Genomic DNA, 25793 nt, shown 5'->3' with positions numbered 1-25793 from the left:
ACTTTAGTCCCTGTCACTTAAATCCTCAATTTAAATGCCTATCATGGAAAACATAGGAAAAATTCCCACATCTCTAAGTGAGCTAATTTTTTTGGTTAGTGTTTTCAATATAAATGTTATAGAATGTCTGCCAGGCATAAAATTTGAGTGTGCCCTGTTTTCAATTTTACACATGAAGTGGTATTTTGTGTTGGAAAGAATCTTGTAGTAAGGAGCAACAGACTAGGAAACTAAATTTTTCCGTGCCTCAATTTCTTTATTTACAAAATGAGAGAGCTGAACTAACTGATCTCTAAAGTATCTTCTTACTCTAAATTCCTATGGGTTCCTTTTCTTTGTAACAAATAATTGCCCAAAAACCTCAGCTGCTTTTTAATACCTTATCTAGATTCATGATTGTATAATCATATTCTTTCTGTAGAGATGGATCTGTTTCAGCAAAAACAATTGATGGATTTAGTTAGAAGAAAATTAAAAGATGCACAAAGAAAGGAGAGGGCTAAACTGCAGCACAGTTTTATGTTTGAAATTGGAATTTTATCTCTTTGTAGCCTATTGTTATCCGCTTTGATTCTGGCAATAATAGTATGATGCACATTTAGAAAGGAGACTATTTTCATGAGATTTATGCCAAGGGCCTTTCAGTTTCTCTATGAAAGTGAGAAAGGCAATGAACATGGAAAACTGCCTCACTTTTCTCAACTGTATTAATTCCTAATTTACAGGACCGTTGTGCAGATTGAGATAGTGGAGGACCTCATTAAGGTGTGAAGTACTATTCAGTATGAGGAGGCTTTAACGTTAAACAGAATAACAATGCTGACTTTTTATTTGTTTATAGATTATGTATTTTTACCAATGCTATTTTCCTATGAAAAGCAAGGCCATGATTTTACTAAGATCCTACCTCTAATAAGATCCTGCTGGTTCTTGAAGGATGACAGTATGAGTCCATGCTGTGATTAGGGAGGTAGGACGAGAGCTCCAAGAAACCAAGCATATCAGAAAGGAAGCACTAGAATGCAAGGACATTTCACCTGAAAACAGAAGTGCCCCTCTCCTATATATTTGACGTCTGGCTACTACAGAGAATATGGAGTACTTTCCTAACAAGAAGCAGATGTTGATATTCTGGATTTTCTCATAAGATTTGAAAGATCTTTTCCCTCAGGTTAACAAATCCTGTCCCAAAGTACTTGGAAATATTACTAAGAATTCTAGCTATGCAAGCAGTAATTTTCAGACCAACTCTTTTGACAATAGTCTTCTCCATATCTAAAGCAATTCATTATTTTTATGCCATTCTGAGTCCAAAATTCAGTCCCAATTCACTCCACAGGGTTGACACTGAAATCACAAGTTATGAGATACAGTACTCCAGGCAATTGATGGGTGTGAACCTCCCTGTAATTGAAGAGCTTCCTTTAATAAAACAAAATGCAAAACCCTCCAAGGTTTTTAATAGAGAATAGCTGAAAGAGAAATCTCTAGGTAAAAAAGGAGGGGCTTTATAAGAGTTCCTATCTCTTTTTTCTCGATCTTTCACCCTCCTCTGGGTAGTCTTACAGATGCATGGACTCTGGGGGGTATGCTCTTCCTCCTTTAGGATTTCAAGCTAATTATAAGCTACAACCAAACCCCTTTTCTATTCCTCTTAGAGCTCAGTTAATAGATCCTTCAAAGAATTGTACTGAAATCAAGAAAAATGCAAATGAGCAAAACATGCAATACTCTCAACAGTCAAGTTTACAAATACAGCCTTATAAACTTGTAGTAACCAACTCATGTACTGACCCACTCTATTTCACGTTCTTTCTTTCCAGTACAAGACTTTCAGCTGGCATCTTGTCTTACTGTTCCTCAGGAGTTTAATCTCTTGTTCTGCCCTGTTCCTGAACAAATAAAAAATTATTTCCTTATTAAAATCCAAATATTTTCATAGATTCCTGCTGCCAAGGGTTCTTCTACTCAGACACAATATCTCATCTTAAGCTATGTCTCATCCTTTACCAATTCATTCTATAAACTTCTGGCTATTTTTATTATGATGCATTATTATGACAGTTCTTCCTCACTTACTCTGTCTTCACCTCCAAGGTACTTAAAGGAAAGGGAACAAACATTTTTGTGGACTTACTCTTTAACAGTGTGAAATATTCAAACAGAAAAAAAAACTTTTAGATTTTTAAAGCAGCCTCCTATGGGAGGGAACTACCTATGTAGGGATTTGCATGAAAGCATAGAATGCTTTTATACTATTTAAGAAAATTTTGTCTTTACTTATGCCCTGGCTCAGAGTTCCCTCCCTTACTGAATAAGAAAATTTTGCATTTTTCTCAACTCCAATACTGTGCACAAAGCTAGGTGTTCCACACTGCTAAATACCTGCGAAATTCTCCTTCTTCTGCTCGTTTTTGTGGCTCTGTTCTCTGACTTAAACGGCTGTCCTCTCTGGCCAGAAGTCTTTGTGCTTCCTCTTTCATGTCCGTGCTTCATCTTGCTAACCTATGTAAGGGTGTATAAACCTTTCGGAAGAGTGAGTTGGTCCTGACAGGTTGTAGTTGGAATACAGATGCCATGATACATTCTCAGTGACATTGTTAAATGCAACCCCAACTTAAATGCACATTTGCTGTCATGTCATATACATGTTACCTAATATAATCTTCAAATCAATCCTACAGTACATAGTTCCAATAATTAATATAACATGATCACTGACGTAAACTCCATTTTTCTCCCAAACCCAGGATTACACATAATTTTGCCACTAAAGTTATTGGTTTCCTCAATAAAATTAAGAAAGACACTTTAAATATTAACATATTTTGTTGTCAAAAGCAAAAATACTTGTTTTTCTCTTTGGTCCCAACACATCTTCTAGTAGGTAACCTCTGGCCTACCTCCAGCTTCGCCATGTATTCAAGGTTATTTCTGCCTGCAGTTGTCCCATGGCCAGCTCCTACTCCTAAATTCAGCTGACTGAGCATGAAATTTGTATGAGGCTCTGTTGGCAAACACTTTCTCATTTGTCCAGCAGCACCCTCGCCGAGCTACATTGAATAAAGTATTTCTAAGCCATATTTTCATAACCGAATCTCCACTGCTTTGTATCTTCCAGAAATTCCTCAGACTATCTTGACCACCACCTGCACTTTCCCAGCTTTCCAGGGCTACTATGGGCTCATTCTTATATTTAAATATCTTCTGTTATTACCATGGAATATTGGAAGGAACAAAAATTTTCCTTAGTATACAATTTGAAGCAAAAGCTCTTACCTGAATTTTCTATTCTTCATAAAATATTATAATAGACATATTTAAAATTTTTGAAAAACAAGGAAATATTTCTACCACTGTAGATTGGTACTCCAACCTAATGTTCATCCTGAAGCCTGTCACTTGCCCGCATAACAGATCTCTAGAGAAAATAAGTAAGAATAACTTGGCCCTTAATCTAATAAGTTTTCTATGAATTGTTTTAGGTTAAAGATGAGGAGACGAGGATCCAGCAAGTTTTTGCTCATATGTTGCCATTTTATACAACTCACTAGATTTTTAATCCAAATTAAAGCACAAATAGCCTGAAGGATGGCTCTTCCTTTAGCTCTAAGTACAGTTTATGACTCGACAAATGTATTATTTTATTTATATGTAGCTTAACTTGTTGACATTTTTTTGACTTGTCGAAAACACAATATGATAATACATTGGTTGGTAAACTTATGGTTTTAACCTATATTTGCTACAAATAAAGGTTTATTTCTAAGTATAATTCCATAATTCCCTGCTTGTACAGAAAGAAAAATATAAATTAATTGAGTTGTGAAGGGGTAGCTCTAAACAGAAAGCCAAAAAGTATATGACAGAAGTTCAGTAACATTGTTCTTTGATCTGAAGATGTCACCAATAGCATGAAATGATGGAAGGACAAACGACATATTTTATGCATGTGTATAACCTCTTCAGATATGGTTTATGACAACAGTTCAATGAGCTTGTCATCATTGACATTGCCTCCTAAGCTGCAAACTTGAGTACTATCAGAAGTCCTAACATCATTTATGTGAATGACTTTTTTTTAGACACACCCCATTCAACTTTGCCCATTGCAGTTTAGATATGGTGTTCAAAAAAGCTGGATTGCAATAACTTAGTTTACAAAATGAGGAGTCTGCTTTATTGATTACCTTAAAATAAGGATTCATGTTTCAGCAACTTTTAAGCAATCAAAGACATAATGTTTCAGGGGTAAAATCTATTTCGAAATTCTTAAAAATAAAAATTTATAGGTTACAGAAAAAAATCTGAAATAGAATTTCAAAATAGAATGTAAAAGAAAGTACTAAATACACAAATACAAGTATTTCCACAGAAATAAGGTGGGAAAACTACATCATTAATTCTAGAAATACGTATTCATGAGATAACTGAAAGAAAAGCTTATTCTAACTATTGTTTTGTAATTTAAAATACATAGTTCATTATTCTTTGTTGTATCTTGACACACTTAATTCATCATTTCCCTCATCTACTCTCATCAGAAAATGGCATAGTACCCTCAACCAAATAAATAGAACAGTTGGTTCAAGGTAATTATTTCTGATTTCTGATATTATTGCTTATATTTTTGTCTCTTCCATAGCAATGAAAAATCGTCACTAAATAATTTAGAGAGTAAGTCAATGTTATTTGCATATCTAGCTACAGTACTTGGCATTTGATTTTGAGAGATGATATATCTTACAGAAAATTAAAGTCATAGCCACAGGGGTGGGGGGGCAATCACATTTCAAAACTGTTTTACTGATATAATTTCTGTACCTCTAAGAAATTATTTCTGAAAGTTTAAAATACTTTAAATGTCATAATGACTACTTACTGGTGTTCATTTCATTTATAATTTGAAATATTCCATTGTTCCTATTGGTTAGAACTTTATTATTTGCTGGGCATTCAAGGCTCTTTACAATCCAAGACAGTCCTTACTCAACAAATTTCTTTTCTATTACTCTCCAGCATGAACCCACCATCCTAATCAAGATAATTTTCTCACTATCCCATGAGTATATCACGGTCATTACCATCAAAATTCTTTCTTTCATATTGTTCCCAAGAATAAAAAGTCCTTCTTTCTCCTCACTATCATCTAAATCCTGTTCTGGTCATTTAAATACATCTGTATGATTACCTAATTATAAATAAAGGAAAATTAGGATCTCACTTCATACATCCAAATATATTCCAGATTTATAAAAAATTAAGAGTAAAAATTAAAGTATAACAGCTAAAAGAAATTATGTTAATATTTAAACGCAACATGATGTCAGTACAAAAGTAACCGAAGAAATCAGACATGTTTCAAACATTTATACATTTAAAAATATATATTTTTAAAAAATATATTTAAAAAATAACTTGGAAGAATCTGAAATGTCAAACACTGAACTGAGTTGCTATGCAAAAAAACTGTATGGAAGACACCTTCTTTTTAGCTCCCCTCTCCAAGTACTTCAGAGAACATGTAAAGACTGTTTATCTCGAACAAAACAAAATATATCACAGTCAAATAAACATGTCTCCAGTGAGAATTTTCTGGTTTATTTTTAGGGTTTTTGCTTATTTTTACTGCTTAATTCTATTCCCTCCCATTACATGCTTTAAATGCCATCATTCATTTATTCAACAAATATTTTCATTGCACTCAAGCATATGCCCAGCACGGATATGAAGAACATATTGGTGAGCATAACAGAAATGGTCCCTTCTATCTCAGAACTTAAGTCCAGTGGGAAATATACACTAATCAAGTAATCACACAAATCGTGTGAGAAAGGCACAGAACTCTATGATGACACATAAGAGGGACTTCACTTATTATGGATATGAGATGTCAATGTGTCAAGGAAGAGTTCCCCTAATAAATTAGTACCTATATAAACTATAAGCTCTTTTAACAGCAAGAGCTGTATCTTTAATATTTCTGAACTCTTCCAGCTCACACAGTACAACTCTATATTTACTAAATGATTTATTCCCGTTGAAATTTGGAGCTAACAACTCTGTATTTACCAAATGATTTATTCCCATCGAAATATGAAGCTAATTCTTATTAACTAGTCTCCTTCTTTCAGTCCAATCCCTTGCATAAAGCCAGCTTTAGGACAACATACTTTAGGATAGGTACATTAAGACAGATAAAGATAGGTATTTTGGGAAGATACTTTTATTTTTATAAGGTTAGACAACAATTTTAAGAGATATTTTACCTAGGTTATAAAGAGATTTCATGATCAATATTGTCAGAATTATCGCCAAATACTCCTTAAACAACAAAGGAATGGCAAAAGCTCATATATTCACAAAATTTGTGATTTACAAAATTTATGCATTAGAACACTATTATAAGTTACTAATTTTTTTCACTAACAATATCTATAGGTTGTAAAAAATGTTTTTTAAAAGCACGTATTTTTACACTGTATATCCTGGAAGCTTGTTTATTACTAATTCACAAATATCTTTGCATTGCTTGGAAATATTTAGTGAACCAACTGCACCTTTGTCTTCTTCAAACTGATCTGATGTACAGCTATCCAGGACAGTAAGTTCTTTTCCTGACAAATTAGATGGCAGATAGGAACTCACTTGTGATGTTCGTGGTGATTGACTTTTTTCTGAAGACATGCAACCAGTTCTTGTTTTAATAATAGAAATGTCTTGACTCCTCTTCAAAACTTTAGAATTATGCATATTATTTTGGTCTATCTGCTTTTCTTTTTCCTGGGTCCAAGATGATGAAGATAAATCACTGGTAGAGATAATGGATGCTTCTTCCAAACTTTTATCATGAGTCTTTGAAATATGAGATCTTTTATACGAGCGCACTGGTGATCCAGCCGAAAAGGGTGGACTAAGGATAGAACTTTTTTCACTGCTATTTTTCCTTACGAATGATCTCAATTCACCAGACTTAATATTTTGACTATGGTTTAGATTTCTTATCCCTGCACTACTATCACAAGCCTGTGAACTTCTGCTGTTATCCTCAGTGGTACAGAAATCTTCAGAATAACAAGGGCTGGTGAAATCATCTGAATATGTGAATTCTGAAATGCTTTCAGAGCTAATATTTTTACTTACTTCATTTTTACTTATATCAGCAATAGGGATGTCATCTATTTCTTTATCTACTACAATTCTGTCAATAACTGTTTTCTGTTGGAAAACACATGGGCTTTGGATTTTTGTTTCCACTTTGCCTTCCAAAATATTTGTATGTGCAATCTTTTCCGGGACAACAGATTTTGCAGGACTCAAAATTTCTTCCAAAGAACCATTACTGGTTCTATTTTCACCATAATCAACTGTCCTTTTTTTGGTTGCACATTTCAATTTAGTTGTGCCAGGGTCATCAAAAATCCCACTAATTTGCCTTGAAGTACCACTGTTTTCAGCAAAAGCTGCACCTGAATCTAATGACTTATCTTCAGGCAACTGATACAACTTCTGATGCTGTTCCGTAAAACTGAACACTTTAACTTTGGATGATGGAATTCTGAGTTTTGTACCCACCATTTGCGCTTGCATTTTTCTATACTGTTCTCTCTTTTCATGTACTATCAACATATCAGGATTTGTTTGCTTTAAACGTAATTTTAATGTATTTGTTAAGCCATAAAGTAGCCTTCCCCTTGGAACTCTTTTCTGGGCACTGCCATTGTTCTTTTCAAAATATATACCTTTTTTGAGATTTTCAGCTTGGTTCTTTTTATACTGAAGACTCACTGACTTTTCATTTTCCCCCATAGAAAGTTTATCCTTCTTGGGTTCTGATTTACACGTAGATTTGGCAGCAGATTCTGGTGTCTTTTTGTCCTCAGTTCTATATAACCAGGCTAAATGAGGGTGGATATGAGGAGGGCCTGCCATGGGTTGGTTATACAACAAGGACAACTCAACCAACAAAGCATTCAACAAAGGTAGCTGCCTTATAGTATTAATTCTGTTTTGTTCAGTTTGGGGATCACAAGCAGTTTGATTACTTAGTCCTATGTCCTCAATACATGTTGGAGGATCCATATGCACTGAAGGACTCTCTCCTGTCGCAGAACCCATGTGTTTGAGATTACTCCTATGTGTTGGGCAATTTATAAGTTTTTCTTTCTGAAAAATATCATCTGATTCCTCAGATACATTCATTTGAGGCACAAAGGTGATTTTATCCTGTGCAAGGGGTATTTTCTTGGGGGTCAGATGAGTGTAATACAGAGGAGGAGGGCAAAATGTGTTGGTATCAATGTCCAACTCTGTGGCTTCTTGATTTAGGGGGGTGAGACTCCTACTACTGCTACTAGCCTTTGAATAAGTAACAACAGAGTTGGTTTTGTCATTCACAGAACCCATGTTGTCAGAGTTGGCGTTACTACGGAAAACTATTTCCTTCAAATCCTTCTGTGTCTTTGGAATTTTTACACCCACCACATGCCTATCAGCATCTCCTGGGCCTAGCTCTAAGGTTGGCTGCTGCAGCTGTGGCTTTTCCTGCGAGATCTGGGAATTAACCTCCAGTGCCTTCTGCACCTCTAAGCCTTCCACGCCATCTCCCGTGGACGGGACAGGCTGTTCAAGGCGACCCGAAGGACCGTTTCCCAGGTCAGTCAGGCGGTAGCCCAATGCAATGTCCCCAATCCGCTCCCCCATTCGGCTGCGCAAGGGGTAACTTCCTCGATGACTCTGGGAGCAGCCGGAACCGGTCGGCCCCAGGGCCTGTTGGACGGCAGCGGCCAGCGAAACGCTGCAGTGACCCAGGATCTGTGGGGCGGGCGTCGGACGCCCAGGCGGCAGATGCAGGAGAAGCGTATAAAGCGGGATCCGAAGGAGAAGGCGGTGGAGGGTGTCAGGGTGCAGGCGGAAGAGACAGGACTTGCCGCGACCGAAGCTGACAACGCCGGGCCGGTGCTCCCGGGCCGAAGCGGCGGGACCGTCAGGAGGGTAAATCAGCAGCGTGGGGAAGTCGAGCAGGCGGAAGGCCACCGCGGGCCGCAGGGCACTGGACGCGAGCGGCGGCGATGTCTCCTCGTCTTCCTCCTCCGCAACCACAGGCGGCGGCAATATCCCGGCTTCAAGACGCACCCAGTCTACGAGCAGCTCCAGGGAGAAGAACCGCTCCGGCAACCGAGAGGCCATGGCCGCTCACCCTGGAGACGCCGCCACCGAGTCTGCAGCGCGTGAAAGGGCAGCCCTGCAATCTCGCGAGAGGCAGTGGGCTGAAGGCGCCTGTGCCTATTTTCTCGCGATATCTGGGCGGAGGGCGGGGGGCAGCGGGCGCTCTTGCTAAGTCCCGAGCTGCTTGCTGACTGTGGGAATTGTCACTCTTAAGTGTTTTTGTCCTCTTTATTTCGATCTTAGTGTGCGCCGTGGTTCACTTCCTGGCCTGTAGTGACACAATTGATGATAATACCGAGGCTCTGAGTCACAAAGTGCAGACTTTTGTCGGAGAGGGGAGAGGGGAGTTGTGGCGTGTTTTGTCCCCGCAGGTTACATGCAGTTTGGGGGTCGGGTCAAAACTATTGGATATTGAAAAGTAAATCAGGTCTCTCTTCCTAGCTCCGGGCTAAAGTGAGCCCGCTGCCTAAAATCCTTCTCTCTGGCTGCTGGTCTACCAAAACAAATGGAGATACAGCTCTGAGGCAGGGTGGGCACGCCTATCCGGGGAAATTAAAGTAGCGCCGAGCAACGAGCATACGCACACACACACACACACACAGGCGCGCGTGCAAACACGCACACACAGGCGCGCGTGCACACACAAGCACACACACAGGCGCGCGTGCACACACACACACACAGGCGCGCGTGCACACACAAGCACATACACAGGCGCGCGTGCACACACAAGCACATACACAGGCGCGCGTGCACACATAAGCACACACACAGGCGCGCGTGCACACACACACACACACACCGAGGACAAATTTCTTACTGCATTATCTCAGCTTTTCAGAAAGAGATATTACTTAAAACAATGGTTTAGCCAACCCTGAAATCAAGGGCCGATATATGGATTTTGTTCTGTATAAATTCTTTTGAGTGAATAAGCAACGATGATATTAATGTTTGGAAGTACAGCAGCGGGGCAATATAGAGAATGGATTCTACTAAGAAATTAAATTCAGAGTAATCTAGTAGGTATTGCAGTCACCTACCTGAGAGATAATTAAGGTCTGGACTGGGTCGGTCCCGAGATGAAAAAGATGGGGCAGAAAGAAGAGGTATTTGTGATGGCAGAATTTTAAAATTTGGTGACTGGGAGAGTTGTTGTGGGCGACAAGTTTATGCTACTGAAGAAGAGCATATTGAAGAGGTACAGGGTTGATGGACAAAACAACTTTGGGCTTTGGGAATATATATAGTTTGAGGTATCTGCAAGACATTATGTGGGTATGTTCAACGCTATCCAAATTTGTAATTTATAATTGAATTACACTGCTTTGAATCCGGAAAGAACATTCAGAAGAGAATGTTTCTCTTCAGGAAGAGAAATTCAGGACTGGACATTCTTGGGGCTTTGGAGACCTGAGGGAGAGGTTTTGTTGTAATAGATAAATAGAAGATACTGCTTCTAGCCTGTGCATCTTACTTGCAGAGGAAGCATACAGGAAGTGACCTCCGCAATGGATAGATAACATTGAGCAGTGAAAAATGGCATATACACAAGTTCAAAACAATGAGGAACTGAGTCCGTATGTGCCAGAGAAACACAGTAAATAAATTCTCATAGAAAGCATCCTGAAGTAAGTTTTTGCAATAGGGTTAATAATGTGGAATATTGAAGACTTGTATGTCTGCAGTATGTAGATAAAGAGATCACTGTCCCTTTTTGCTTCTATAATATGTAAACTTTCTACAGGAATAATAAATTCTATGCCCAGGTACTCTACATGACTTTTATTCTAATTTATGAGCAAGATTTTATAGCTGTAAGTAACACTAATATAACAAGTAAAACTTGTGCCATGTTAATTTAAACTCTTCCGTGTTTATATAATACACATAGACAAATAGCACGGTGCAGTGGTTGAGAACCTGAATTCTAAAGCAAACCACGGAGCTCAAATCCTGCCTCTTTGACCTTATTGTAGCATCTTCACCTTTCTATGAACCATTTTCCTCACCTAAAAAATGAGGATAGTTATAGTATCCACGTCATAGAAATATAAGGATTTGGTGAATATTCACAAACTCTTAAAACAATACCTTAAAGCAGCACATGATAAAATACTTGTTAAAATAAATATTTTTTTTGTTAAATAGCAAGCTTTTTAACTGAGTTTTGTAAAACACTCAGCTATTATTAAAATAAATAATTTATCTGATATGAGCCAATTTTTTATCTGTAAAAATATATGTACTCTAAAGTATACCTTTCACACATAGGCAACTGTTCTTATCAAAGGCAAAGTCAAGGCTTTTTATGGATTGCTATACATCGATACTTTGAGATATAAACTGATTGTGCAATGTTACAAAGTTTGAATTTTGTCGTGAGGAAAGTAGGTAGCTCTTGTGGGGAAGGCCTGATTAGGGTGTTGGCAATGGGCATGGGAGAAGTGTATGGATTCAAGAACTATTTAGGAGAGAAATTCCATAGGATTGATGGATTGATTGAATGTGAAGTGTGAAGAAATGGAATCTCAGACGAAGCCCAGGTTCCTAGCTGGTCAATTAGGTTGATAGAACAATAAAGAGAAGCATATTTGGGGAAGAAGGTGGGGGGAAGCCACGAGTGAAGAGTATAAGTTTTAGTGTCTGACATACTGAGTTTGAAGTACCTAACATACATCGAGTGGGAATCTCTGAGTTAGATATATGGATTTGTAGCTTACAAGAGAGTTCTGGGCTAGAAATATCGGAGACATAAGATGTAGATAGTAACTGAATTTACTCATATAAGATCTGAATGATTATAGTAATGAGACATTATTTTCTCCTTTTAGAGGAGTTATCTTGGTTCTGTGAGTATCGTAGGAATTCAGACTTGACCTGTAATGAATTACCAGGATGAGATATTTCCCTTTTCTGGGCAAGTAACTTTAGGGTGAAATGAGAATAATAAAACCAAAATCATTAACTAAGATAATGCAGCTGTAAGGCATGATGGGATGTCAGCAATTTGGGGGGAAGCACAATAGATTAATAAAATTGATCTAGCTGTATATGATGTCATTAAAGGCTGTGGATAATTTGTCCTTGATTTGAGTTGACATCTATATCCAAAGGGTTGGCTATTGCAGGTGGCTCATTGTAATTATAAGAAAATAGCCATAGTAGGGTTAGGTGGGAAAGCAGCAGCATGTCCTAGGAGGTTGTCTGGTTTGGAGCAGAAACCCAAACATATGAGAACAGTCAACTTCTGGAGGAGCAGTTAGGCTGGCAAAAGTCGGGTAAATGTCATAGCTACAGCTCAGTGGGCTTCAGAAAAGAGAGCCGTGTTCAGAAAAAGAGTTGAACTGCTGTTGAGAGGAGCAAGGCCACAATGCAGTTGTGTGGACTGAAAAAACATCTATTAGGAGGAGTCTGCAATTCAACTATGAAAATGCCCAAGGCTTTACCTAGAAATAAATGCTTATTCCAAGTCCCAGTAGTGGACAAATTCTGCTGCCTATAGACTTTTTGGCTTAGTCAATTTTAGCTCTAGAAGCAAGTATAACAACCTAAAATTGACAGGGACTGAGAGGAAATGGGGACACCTGCCAGGAAGAAGATCTGCACTGAGGAAAGAAAGGGTAGAGTTAACTAGGGGAAAGTGGAATCCACATCCCCAATTTAAAAATAATTCTTCACACCAGTGTTCCTTTTTTTCCTATTTAAAACAAATGTATATTGTTTTAAACCAGTGCCAGGCAATGGTTTCTCAAACTTTTCACCCAAAATACAAGTAACAAAAGAAAAAATAAATGGGACCTTATCAAAATTAAAAACTTCTGTGCCTCAAAGGACGTTATCATGAAAATAAAAGGACAGCCTAGAGAATGGGAGAAAATATTTGGAATCTACATATCCAATAAGGGTTTAATATCCAGAATATATAAAGAAATCGTACAACCCAACAACCAAAAGACAGCCCAATTTAAATGTGAGCAAAATACTTGAATAGACATTTCTCCAAAGAAGATATATGAGTGGCCAAAAAGCACATGAAAAGATGCTTAACATCATTAGTCATCAGGGAAATGCAAATCAAAACCACAAGATGCCATTTTCTACCCTTTAGAATGGCTCCTATTAATAAAATGGAAAATAACAAGGGTTGAAGAAGGATGTAGAGAAATAGGAACATTCATTCATTGCTGGTGGCAATGTAGAATGGTGTAGCCTCTTATTGAAGACAGTTTGGCAATTCCTGAGAAAGTTAAGCATAGGATTACCATACGACCCAGCAATTCAACAACTAGGTATATATCCAAAGAGTTGAAAGCAGGGACTCAAACTAATATTTGCACATTGACGTTCACAGCAGCATTATTCATAATTGCTAAAAGATGGAAGCAACCCAAGTATCCATCAGCCAGTGAATGGATAGACAAAATGTAGTATATACATACGATGGAATGTTATTCAGCATTAAGAAGGAATGTAGTTCTGTCAAGTAGTCCTGAAATAAAATAACTTCTCCATTTCAACTCTGAGGCATTCATCAACTCTGGGAATATCTTGTAGATTCTCAAACTATAGTATGCATGTTCAAATGCAAAGTCTTGGGTCCTACTTCCAGAGACTTTCTTTTTTATTAAGCCTATGACAAGGCCAAGAAATAATACATTTTTAACTAGCTCTCCAGATGATTCTAAAGTAGGAAGCCCCTGGATTATTATTTGAGAAACATAGACCTAGTATCTGGTATATGGCAGATGGTTCAAAAGTTTGTGATAGCTATATTACTGTTTGTGAAGTTTGTAACAAGTGGAATAATATTATAATCATGCTGATAGAATAGTATAAGAAATTTATGCATTTATACAGTCATAACTCCCTCTTTTATACTTTCCATGTCAGAGAATATACAATAGGTGGCTTTTAGTAATGAAGCATTACCATTAATATGCCATCCATGCCAGGAAATGCCGATTTCCTGCAGCAGCAGCAAGAGAAAGAGAGACAGATTTCCATCAGTCACTCAGAGAGGTTGCAGAGAACATCTGGGAGACAGACTATGGGAAAGCTCCCTAAATAGGCTGAATCCTGTCTGTGAAACCTGAAAGCCATTGTTCTGGTCCAGGGAAAACTGACTATAGGTTCTTTCAGCATTGTACCCTCCTGCTTTTAAATTGGTGGAGGATGAAAAGAGGTAGTTTAACTCATAAATTCATCTTTCTTTCCAAGAAAATACACACTGTTGAATATTTTAGCCTAAACCACCTTGTCAGTACTAATGTGTATAGCTATCCATGTAATGGAATTAAGTCTTAAATTGGGCTTATTTTAAATGACTATTCCTATAGATTAGACTCTTCCAAAAGATAGCCCATTGTTGTTTTCATATTTAGTAAGATAACTATATTTTGAAATCTGGCAAATGACTCAAAAGTCTAGATAACTTAATCAATCAGACCAGTCCTTCTGGACGACCTGACTATGAACTGGAACCAAACATTAACTGAAGTAGCTCTTTATATAGCTACCAGTTTTGTAGCCCCTATTATATGTGCTTGGCAATGCATTAGGTCTTTAGAGATTCTCTTTATTTAATCCTCATGGCAACCTCATGAAATTAGTGGTATACTCATAATGAAACTAAGGCTTGGAGAGGTTAAATAATGCATACAAGTACACATAGCAAACATGGTGAAACTGGCATTAAAATTTAGTTCTGTCTTGTTTTCTTCTCACTAAATTCCTTCAACTTAATTCTTCTGTGCCTGTTCTAGTTTGCTAGCTGCCAGAATGCAATATACCAGAAACAGAATGGCTTTTAAAAAGGGAAATTTAATGAGTTGCTAATTTACAGTTCTAAAGCCAAGAAAATGTCCCAATTAAACAAGTCTATAGAAATGTCCAATCACAGGCATCCAGGGAAAGATACTTTGATTCAAGAAGACCAAAGAAGTTCAAGGTCTCTCTCTAAAGTGAGAAGGCACATGGTGAACATAGTCAGGGCTTCTCTCTCAGCTGGAAGGGCACATGGCCGGCTTGGTGTCATCTGCTAGCTTTCTCTCTTGGCTTCTGGTTTCATGAAGCTCACCGGGAGGTGTTTTCTTTCTTCATCTCCAAAACTCACTGGCTCGTGGACTCTCTGCTTCGTGGTGCTACAGCATTCTCTGCTGTCTCTGAATCTCTCATTCTCAAAAATGTTTCTTCATTTATAGGACCCCAGAAACTTGTCAAGACCCACCCAAATGGGTGGAGACATGTCATCACTTAATCCAGTTTAACAACCACTCTTGATTAAATCATATCTCCAGGGATATGTTCTGATTACAGTTTCAAACATACAGTATTGAATAGGGATTATTCTGCCATTATGAAACGGGATTTAAATTAAAACATGGCTTTTCGATGGGGCATACATCCTTTCAAACAGCACAGTGCCCAAGGAGAATATATAGGAAACTAACAATATCCAATTCAAAAATGAATTTTGGAGTGCAGAGAAAGAGTTAAATAACACTGCAAGGAAGCAAAGGGACAAATCCAAATTGTGGTACTTTACGTAAGAAAACTGACCCAGTTTAAACAAGTCAAAGGCATGGAAAAAGGAGAAGAAGAAGAAAGAGGAGAACTGTTCCAAATAGAGACTCTTAAGAGACATAACCACCAAATGTAACATGTAGATCTTCTTTAGATTCTGATTAAAACAAACCATCTAAAAAAGCATGGTCAACCTTGTGACAACACTTCGAGTGCACGGGAAGATGAGTAACAAAATAAAAACATCTGTGAAAAAAAATAATAAAAATAACAGGTGGGGAATATGGGGGGAAATATCCTTTTGTAAACTATGGGCAGTAGTTATTAGTAAAAATAAACTTTTATCAATTGTAACAAATGTAACTACTGTTAAGAAAAATAGAATTACAGAAAGAAATGTTCTCAATTGTAACAAATTTTCTACACCTGTGCAAGTGTTGGTAGTGGGATGGCGCATGGGAATCCTGTATTGTATGCATGATTGTTCTGTAAACCTACTACTTCTCCAATATGCAAAAAAAGATATGCTTGAGATGACAGAGGCAATTAAATTATAGACTGGTATTACATGATACAAAAGGATATTTGTTAACATTAAGTGTGTTACTCTCATTTTGATTTTTTAAAAAGAAAATGTGTACAAGTATAATAGATGCCAATTGAAGATACAGGAATGAAATGCTAATGCACAGAATTTGCTTTATAATATTTCAGAAAAAAAGGTGGGGCTGTGTGAGTGTCTGAGGGGAGGGGTAAAGCCAATGTGACAAAATCTAGGTTACTGTATCTATGTGATAGGTATTTGGGAGTTCATTGTATTGTTTTCTATACTTACATGTATGTTTGAACTTTTTCATAATAAAATATTAATGTACTTTTTTCATATGCTCCTCACAAGATTAGTTATAAAAATCAATGGAACCTATAACATACCTGGAGTGTAGCATTAAGCTACTAGAATGGTACAAACTAACCATAATGTATAATCATATGTCCCGGAGGAAACTTCTTTTCCTTGCTGGAGTAGTGAGATTACATTAAATTATGATGTCCCAGGTAGCTACTTAATATAAGGGGTATTTTTAAGTAGGTCGTATATGAACATAGCATGCCTCTTATTTATAGATCTTAAAGACCACACATGTTTGGTATGCCTTCTAATCTTGTTTCATATCTCAGTTCCAACCTCTTCAAGAGAAATATAAGTGGTTCCACCTAACTCTGGCAGAAAGAAACGCCTTTGCCGCCTCCCCTTTTGTATGCATATTTTATTCCCTAGCGCCTCACTGCTATTTTAGGGTAATAGACACAATTTACATTTAAAACAGTTTATATACCCTTAAAGCATAAATGCACTCATCATGTTTTGAACTGGAACTTCAAAAGGGAACTTTGGCTGGTATGTACCATGCCTTATATATCTTATCGTAAATGTTAGATACATAGTCCTGTTTCCAAATTCTAAATAATAATAAACAGCATAAAATAATTCACTCCTTAGCGGTACAGAGACCTCCAAGAATGGATTCCAACCAACCTCCCAACCTTTGCTTCTGCCATCCGAGCTGAACCATTCACTTTTCCTCAGTCATATGCCACACTTTTACTCTCTCAGTGCTGCAGTTGATGGTTTACATGTCATTCCCTCCACCTACAGTGCCTTTCCTCCGTGCCCTTAAAGGTCTCACACCTGACTTCTCTTTAAAGTCTAACTCAAATGCTATGTCCTTCTGAAACTCTTTCCTGATACCCTGGTTGAAAGTGACCTTTTCCCATAGCACTTTTTTGTGAACAAATTTCTCTTGTATTATCGTCCTTACACACTGGTCATTGCCCCTACTTTTCTGTAAGCTCCTTATCAGTTCTTTCATTTCTACATGTATATAGTGGGTAACACAGTACCTTGCTTCTATACATGTTATGTGTTTGCATATATTTGATGAATTAATAAATGGAAATTATGACACCAAATATCACTTGCTTGGTTGGGAGATATCCCAAGCTAAGAACTTACTAAACAAATATTTAAAAGAAAGCTCTGATTTCTCCCAGTTTGTAGTGTTCTTTGTGTAGAACAGTGTTCACAGAAACCAAGGACAACCTCATAGATGTGCAGCCTTTTCAAAGAGACCCTACTGTGGTCCAATTTGCCTTTGATTTTGAAGTCATGGTTGACTAATTCCAAGGCCTTACGTATTTGGATTAAAGTAAACAGGATAAAGTACTCTTCTCTTTATGCCAATTTTATGATATACAGGGCTTCTCTAATGGTTTCCTTTTTGTCCAGGTACTGTGTGTGAACATTCTCTGAAGACTGCTCAGTACCCACTAGTCAGCAGGAGAGATGGACCCCTGCTGCAGCCACAGCTGAGGTTGTAAATGACACCATGCAATTGTGTGCTGTGCCTTCTTTTATTTTTTATTTATTTTATTTTTTTATTTTTTTCCTATATCATTATACATTCATCTTCAAGAAACATGGCTACTGGAACATGTGCCTTCTTTTAAATGATTATTCCTAATTGATGCAACCTTTGAAGGAAACTGTAATCCAGGCGAATAAAAATAGAACTCCATGTTCACTGAGCTGAGATTTTCTTATGTCATTCTTCCCTCTCTCTGAAATGTCAGACTTCTCTTTTTTTATGTCTATTGCCCTCCTGCATAGCCTGGCATAGTGTGGCAGTACTAGTTACCATAAACAGAAGGACCCAATATATAATGGTGGCTACTTGAGTATTTTCCCTGTCCCACATGAAGGAACATTGGTCAGGGGAAAGGGAGAAGAGTAGTGGAACTTAGGGGTTGTAAACACTTAAAAACAGCTTAAAACACTTAAATAATTTAAAAATTGAATTGGTCTCCTTTATTTTAAGCTCCCAGTTCCTTTTGTATTTTCTGTTCATCAGAAACTGAGGGTGGCAACATCAGAGTCAGTGTAATTATTTAGTTTTTCAACTTCATAATTCAAAATGAGGTCGTTTCATCATTTTGTATAAACATTATATTAATAACAAGTTTTTAGAAGCTCATAGTCCCCTTGAAAAACCAAAGATATTTCCAACCAATTTCTCTGCACACCAAGTAAAATTAATAATAATATAGTATTAATGCAATCCAGCACATGCCTGGGGCCCCCTTTTCCTACCTCCTCATAGTTCTCTTAAACTGGAATATTTTTTGAGGTCTATAAGCTACAGAGAACGTTTATGGACAAAGTAGATTCCCCCCATTTGGGACTTGAAGTACTAACAACAGATTTCCTGTCTGCAATCAGAGGCAGGCCAAAACAGATAATAATTCAAATGGAAACATTGAACAACATCTTTTTAAAATTACCCCCTGTTCTAGTTTGCTAGCTGCCAGAATGCAGCACACCAGAGATGGATTGGCTTTTAAAAAGAGGGGATTTATTTCATTAGTTCTTCAGAGGAAAGGCAGCTAACATTCATCTCAGGTTCTTTCTTACATGGGAAGGCTCAGGGTAATTTCTGCTGGCCTTCTTTCCAGGCCCCTGGGTTCCAACAACTTTCCCCGGGGTGATTCCTTTCTGCATCTCCAAAGGCCTGGGCTGAGCTGCGAGTGCTGACATGAGGTATGCTGAGCTACTCGGGCTGTGCTACGTTAAGCTCTCTCATTTAAGCACCAGCCAATTAAATAAAACATCATTCATTGCAGCAGGCATGCCTCCAAACCGACTGCAGCTGCAATCAGCAACAGATGAAGGTCACGTACCATTGGCTCATGTCCACAGCAACAGAACTAGGTGCCTTCACCTGGCCAAGTTGACAACTGAATCTAACTACCATACTCCCCTATAGATTTTTTTTCCTTCTTTTAAAAGTAAAATTTGAGGTATGTATTTACCATATGAAACCTAGGACAGAAAATTCTCCAAAGATAGAAAATTGTCAGGGCAATGATTGAGAGTCTAGGGTTATAAAGCTCTAACTGTGGTTCTACCATTGATTTGGCTGGAGGTGGTCAGTTAATCTCTCAGGTCCTTAGCTTTCTGGAATAGAAAATGGAGACAATAATAAACAATATGACAGGTGCAGGGGTGGTTCAGTGGTAGAAAGCTCACCTTCCATGTGGGAGACCCAGGTTCAATTCTTGGACCATGCACTCCTCCCCCCCCCAAAAAAAACAATATGATCTTACTTCACAGACACAATGTAAAAACCAATGAACTAAAGTTTGAAAAGGATTAAAATTTCTTGAGAAGATGAGTACAATAAAATCATTTGCAATTATTATAACAATTATGATGACAAATAATTTTGCCCTATGGGTGCTTACTAAATATTAATTAAATGTATAATGAGCAAATAAAAAAATCACAGTTAAGAAATAGCCTAATAAATTATCTTATTGTTTTTGAGATTCAAAAGGATTGCAAACCTTTTTATTGTTGTTTTAAAAATATATGTGCTTTCACAGACCTATTTAGCAAAATTTCTAAAATATGGTATTTGAGGTGATCTTGTGAATTTTGGGGCCTTACCAGTGACTGAGCTAAAAAAATGACATCTCTCTCTTCTTTTTAAAATCTTTTTTATGTTACCTGAATAATACCCACTCCTTAGATATATCAACCTTTATCAATCAATTCCAGGTTCCTACCAACATTCAAGGAAAACAACACTGGGCTTTGTAATCAAGATGCTGTTGCCAAACTACATGTACACAGCCATGTATGGGGACCAGAAAGAGGTCTAGTACCAGGAAAATGAGAATTATATTGGAAAATCTATTACAAGATTAATCTAGTTTGTTGCTCCCAAACTTACTGTATTTGAAAACTCTTATCATGTGGAAAATGTAGTGAACTCCACATGATGCTAATTGTAATTTCATTTGGAGGCAGCCGAGTATAGCAGGGTGGTTCCCAAAGTGAGGTTCCTGGAACAGCAACATTACTATCCCCTGGGAGTGTTAGAAATGCAAATATTTAGGCCTCACCTCAGACTTTTTGAATCAGAAATTCTGAGGGTGGGACCCAGCAATCTTTGTTTTAACAGATTTTCCAGGAGATTGTTGGTGCATGCCAAAGTCTGGAAACCAATAATAATGATTAATATCATGGTCTTAGAAATAAGGCTGCCTAAAGTTAAATCACTCAATGATTGATGACTTTCAATGCATCAGTTTCCTCACCAATAAAATTGAAGTGATAATAGTATTAACAGTAGGATTGTGATAAATCAATTCACATACAGCATTTAAAATACCCCGTCACATAATAAACATTCAATAAATGCAGGCTTTCATTATTTTTTCAGGATGAAGACAATGCATATACACCTTCTGATTTGAAAACATTTTTCATCTCTCTGTATTCTAGGGATCTGCATTTGAGAATCAGTGAGTTGAGTTTAACAGCAAAGTTTATCTAGTTGCCAGGGAATAGCAGAAGATTGGCTACACAATTGTGCAAGATTAGCACCTTATGGGGCAGCCAACAAAGCAGTCAGTCTTGGAGAAAGTCAATGTCAAAGTTGGGGTCTCTGAAAGCAAACGCTGAGGTACAGTTAGCGGTACAAGGTTTTTTTTGGAGATCAACATTTGTGAAAGGCGGGAGGAAAGGGAAGCAGGATAAGACAGAGAAAGATGAACTATGATACAGACCTAACATATCTTTGGTGACTTGACAGGAAGCTCTAAAGCAAGTATTATCCATCAAAGTGTCCCATATCTGGCCAAAATAGTGACTAGATGCAGGCTACTCCAGGAAGGGCACAGACTTAGGCCAGGCAGCATTTGGGGGCAAAAGGAGATCCAGAAGGAATTGATTTCTGAAAAGCAAATCTTTCATGAAGGAGGATCTAGGCAGCACAGCTCCCTGTCTACCAAATCAGTACCAGGAGATGGAAAAGTAAAAGGAAAGATGAAATCGAGAATGAGATGGGCAACTGAATTGTAGATTTTAAGTGTTCCTCTCTGAATCTTCACAACTGGACTAGACACAGACCATTATGTTTGGTTCTGGGTGCCATACTTAAGGGGATCCATCCTCTCTGAATCTTCACAACTGGACTAGACACAGACCATTATGTTTGGTTCTGGGTGCCATACTTAAGGGGATCCATCCTCTCTGAATCTTCACAACTGGACTAGACACAGACCATTATGTTTGGTTCTGGGTGCCATACTTAAGGGGATCCATCCTCTCTGAATCTTCACAACTGGACTAGACACAGACCATTATGTTTGGTTCTGGGTGCCATACTTAAGGGGATCCATCCTCTCTGAATCTTCACAACTGGACTAGACACAGACCATTATGTTTGGTTCTGGGTGCCGTACTTAAGGGGATTCATCCTCTCTGAATCTTCACAACTGGACTAGACACAGACCATTATGTTTGGTTCTGGGTGCCATACTTAAGGGGATTCATCTTCTAAAGCGGTGAGTTGTGTCCTATCTTCCCACCGGTATTCTAGAGGCGTATCAGATGCAGCGTTGTCAAGATGGACCAGTACGGCCTCGGTTCACAACAAAGCATCATGCACTCTTTTAAGGGGCACCTCAGAAGGTTGGGGGGAGTGGGCACTACAGTGTTTGATAAAGCCCCTTAGATGGTTTTAATATACCTTCCAAGAGTCCTCATTTGGGAATCCCTAGTCTAAAGGAACTCAAAGCCATATCATATGAAATAGAACTGAAGAAATTTTAGTGTTTAGACTGACAAAGTTGAGAAAGTGGATTTCAGACAAAAAAGATATAATAGATAAGGTTTCTCAGAATTAAATAGAGTATAGATCTCTTATAAATGAAAAATATTCAAATCTAGTATTGACTGAAGTTATTTTTACCATAATGTCAGCTAAGTACATAAAAACAGGTGTACAACTACAAAACAAAACTAACATTAAACATTGATTGATTAAATACAAAGAGCACCAATAAAATACAAATTAATAACATTAATTTAATGGGGTGGCTGATACTGTTTTGGTGGAACTGAATCACTCTAGCAGTATGAATATGGGCAGATACTATCAAGCAGATTTTTTAAAATTGGAAACCACTGTGTGCCATGAAATCATATAATTTTGCTACCACTTCTTTCTATTGAATCTACCACAAAATCTTTAATTATATAGCAGATCGTAATGCCATCTGGCATTCATTTAGTTTATATGCATCAAATCTAAATTAACTATGTTCGGTTCTTTTCTGCTTTGCCCATGTATAGAATGTCAATTGCTTATTTTCCTCCCAATACCCCTTCTACTTTTGATTAACTGTGAATCCCCAATTCCTATATGGTAGTGAGGCAACAAAATACAGTAACTCACCCTCCAAAGAAGTGACCAAGTGATCTACACTTGACCAGTCACTGTACTCTATCACTCTAGCCATATGGATGACATGTAACCCAAGAAGATTCACATAGTGCCCTACATTGGTGTTTTATACATGGCTATTATAATGCCTATTTTTCAGGCAGGGAATTTCCATTGTTACATATACGCTTAGGTGTTCCATACCTTTACCCCTATAAACATGTAGAATATTACAGAGTTGGGATTCCACCCTACTGGAACACCTCAGCTCTGTATGACTCAGGTTCATCTTCCTGTAGGATAATAAGATCTTTGGGGATTGTGTGTTTTCTGCTCTTCTGGTTTGGGGAAAGTTTTTCCCCAATTAACAAAATTCAATCTTTTCAAAACATGGCACTTGCAGTGTGCATGTCCATATACATTTTGCAAGGTAACTACCTTGGGTTGGGTTTTCAACATGGGCAACTGGACTCCTGATTAATTCAGTCCACAATAATTAGAGGAGCCCAGCTTAACATCACCACAATCATAAACTCAAATGCATATCCAAGCACGCAAATTCTATGGCTGTATCTGAGTTCAGGATGACCTTTCAGGTAATCCAGAATATGCATATCATGCAACTATAGCTTAGATTGTCAACCAGTGAAAGCATATGGACACACACAATCCTCAAATACAATGCAGAGAGTTTAAGGCTATTATTATAAGTCTGGTTTGAGAAACACTGAGCTAAATAAAAGAGACTACACTATGCGTCGAGTTCTAATGAAGATAGTGAGTCACATTGATCCAAACTGCAAGATAATAATTTCCCATGAACTTAAATATTGCAATCTTTTCTATTTTTCTTAGATCCTTCTAAACTATAAAAACACCAATTCTAGATCATTTAGATAAGGAGAATTCTGGTCAATTCAAACTATGTATGTTTCATAAATTCATTTTAAGGAATTGTGAAGTTATTTGCAATTGTGGGGGGATTTGGATTTGTAAAACAGGTCCTCTTTTTTTTTTCTCCCAAGAGCAAGAGGACAAAGTCATGTTCATAAAGAAATGTCTTTGGGGAGAGGGGGCCAAGATGGAGGGTCAGTGAGGTGTGGGATTTAGTTCATCCTCCAGAGCAGATAGTCAATAGCCAGGAACAGCACAGAACAACTGCTGGGGCCACATCAGTGACCAGACATACAGCATATCCCAGTCTGTACCAGCTGGAGTGGCTGCAATCCCACCCAGAACCATGAATTCCCCAAGCCAAGGAGGTTGGTGCCCCTCTCCCACAGGCTGCTTCCCAGAGGGGAAAGGAAAAAGATTTTACCAACAACAGGGGCTGAACACAACCAGGCTCCAATTGTGGAATTAATTAACAAATTCTGAGTACTAAAAATAGGCCCTCAGCTCAGCTGAACCTCAAGTAAAAGTTGAGGTTGCTGGTTTTTGCCCCGGTGCAGAGGGGGCAGGGCTGATAGAAAAAGAAAAAAAAAAACAGGTTTTTCAGATTGGAGAGCACATACTACTTGAAAAGGTCTGGGCCCTGAAGGAAAGGAGGGGGAGAACAGGACCTGGAGATACACAAAGCAACATACCAACTTAAGCTCTTGATTGGCAAACCCGAGGAATGGGGGTCCTTCTCTGAAAAGGATTTTTCTTTTTCTTCTTGTGGCTGGGTTTCTACAGTTTGACTACTCTTTTGATAATAGATGCAGGGTTTCTTGGGCTCCACCTGCCCCAGGCATAGACAGAATTAAGCTTGTTTGAGTGTTTGTCTGGATCCTGTGCCTTCCCCAGGAGAGGGATGAGGCTTAGCTCAGGTAGAATCTGTCCCTCAAGGAATTCAGACCCCAGGGTCTGGAAAAGTGAAGCCATTAAAGCCAGCATTACAACTACTCCTCTGTCTCCACCATGCCCCAGCAGGGAGAGTCTGCTGAAATTAAAGGTACTACATCACCTTATGCCAGTGAGACCCACAGGCAGGAAAGTGCCACATACTGGGCAGGATAGGAAAAACACAGATTCCAGAGGCTTCATAGGAAAGCCTTTCAACCTGCTGGGTCTCACCTTTAGGGAAAATGATGCAGGTGACTCTTTCTTCCTGAAAGGAGGCCGGTTTCGTCTGGGAAAATCTGACTGGGAAAATCTACTTAATATCTAAGTAGATGCCACTAAGGGGGTCGGGGGAAAGGCACCATACAGACAGGGCAAGAAACAAGAAAACAAGAATTGAAAAATTCCGATCTGTTAAACAAAACCTAAGCTAGAGGTCTAGAATAAGCTGAACTGAATGTCAAAAAAACAGATAGAAAACAAAGTCATCCAGAAAGAAAATCCTAGGTAAAAGAAGTGAAAACAATCTCCAGAATAAACTAATTAAGGTAATTCAATGTCTAAGCACCAACAAAAATAATGGATCATACTAGGAAAATTGAAGATACAGCCCAGTCAAAGGAACAAACCAACAATTCAAATAGATACAAGAGTTGAAACAATTAATTCATAATGTTCAAAAAGACATGGAAAACCTCATCAAAAATCAAATCAATGAATTGAGGGAGGATATAAAGAAGGCAAAGAATGAACAAAAAGAAGAAATCAAAAGTCTGACAAAACCAAATCTACATAACTTATTATGGGAATGAAAGGCAAAATAGAAGAGATGAAAAAAACAATGGAAAACTACAATGTCAGATTTCAAGAGGCAGAAGATAGGATTAGTGAACTGAAGAATGGGACATCTGAAATCTGACAAGCAAAACAAAATATAGAGAAGAGAATGGAAAAATATGAGCAGGGACTCAGGGAATTGAATGACAA

The 25793-nt window shown here is 37.9% G+C and overlaps 1 protein-coding gene and 1 long non-coding RNA gene across 3 annotated transcripts in view; both read right to left on the bottom strand.

Annotated features, from left to right (window-relative positions):
• The window catches only part of LOC143689442 (uncharacterized), a 44030-nt gene extending 20925 nt beyond the window's left edge, over positions 1–23105 (bottom strand). For both annotated transcript variants that reach the window (XR_013178787.1, XR_013178786.1), the window contains exons 1-3: positions 22995–23105; positions 2386–2525; positions 1795–1892 (exon numbers count right to left, since the gene is read on the bottom strand). This is a non-coding gene — a long non-coding RNA (uncharacterized LOC143689442). The remainder of the gene's footprint in view (positions 1–1794; positions 1893–2385; positions 2526–22994) is intronic.
• On the bottom strand, positions 5350–9223 carry MAP10 (microtubule associated protein 10). The gene has a single exon (XM_077167800.1). The coding sequence runs from the start codon at positions 9187–9189 to the stop codon at positions 6475–6477; it is 2715 nt and encodes a 904-aa protein (XP_077023915.1). The 5' UTR covers positions 9190–9223; the 3' UTR covers positions 5350–6474.
• Positions 23106–25793: the final 2688 nt, after the last annotated feature.

This window comes from Tamandua tetradactyla, chromosome 7 (assembly GCF_023851605.1).
Source record: "Tamandua tetradactyla isolate mTamTet1 chromosome 7, mTamTet1.pri, whole genome shotgun sequence".
Lineage (NCBI taxonomy): Eukaryota > Metazoa > Chordata > Mammalia > Pilosa > Myrmecophagidae > Tamandua > Tamandua tetradactyla.
Note: the sequence above shows the minus strand (reverse complement) of the source record. Positions and strands in the feature narration are given on the sequence as shown.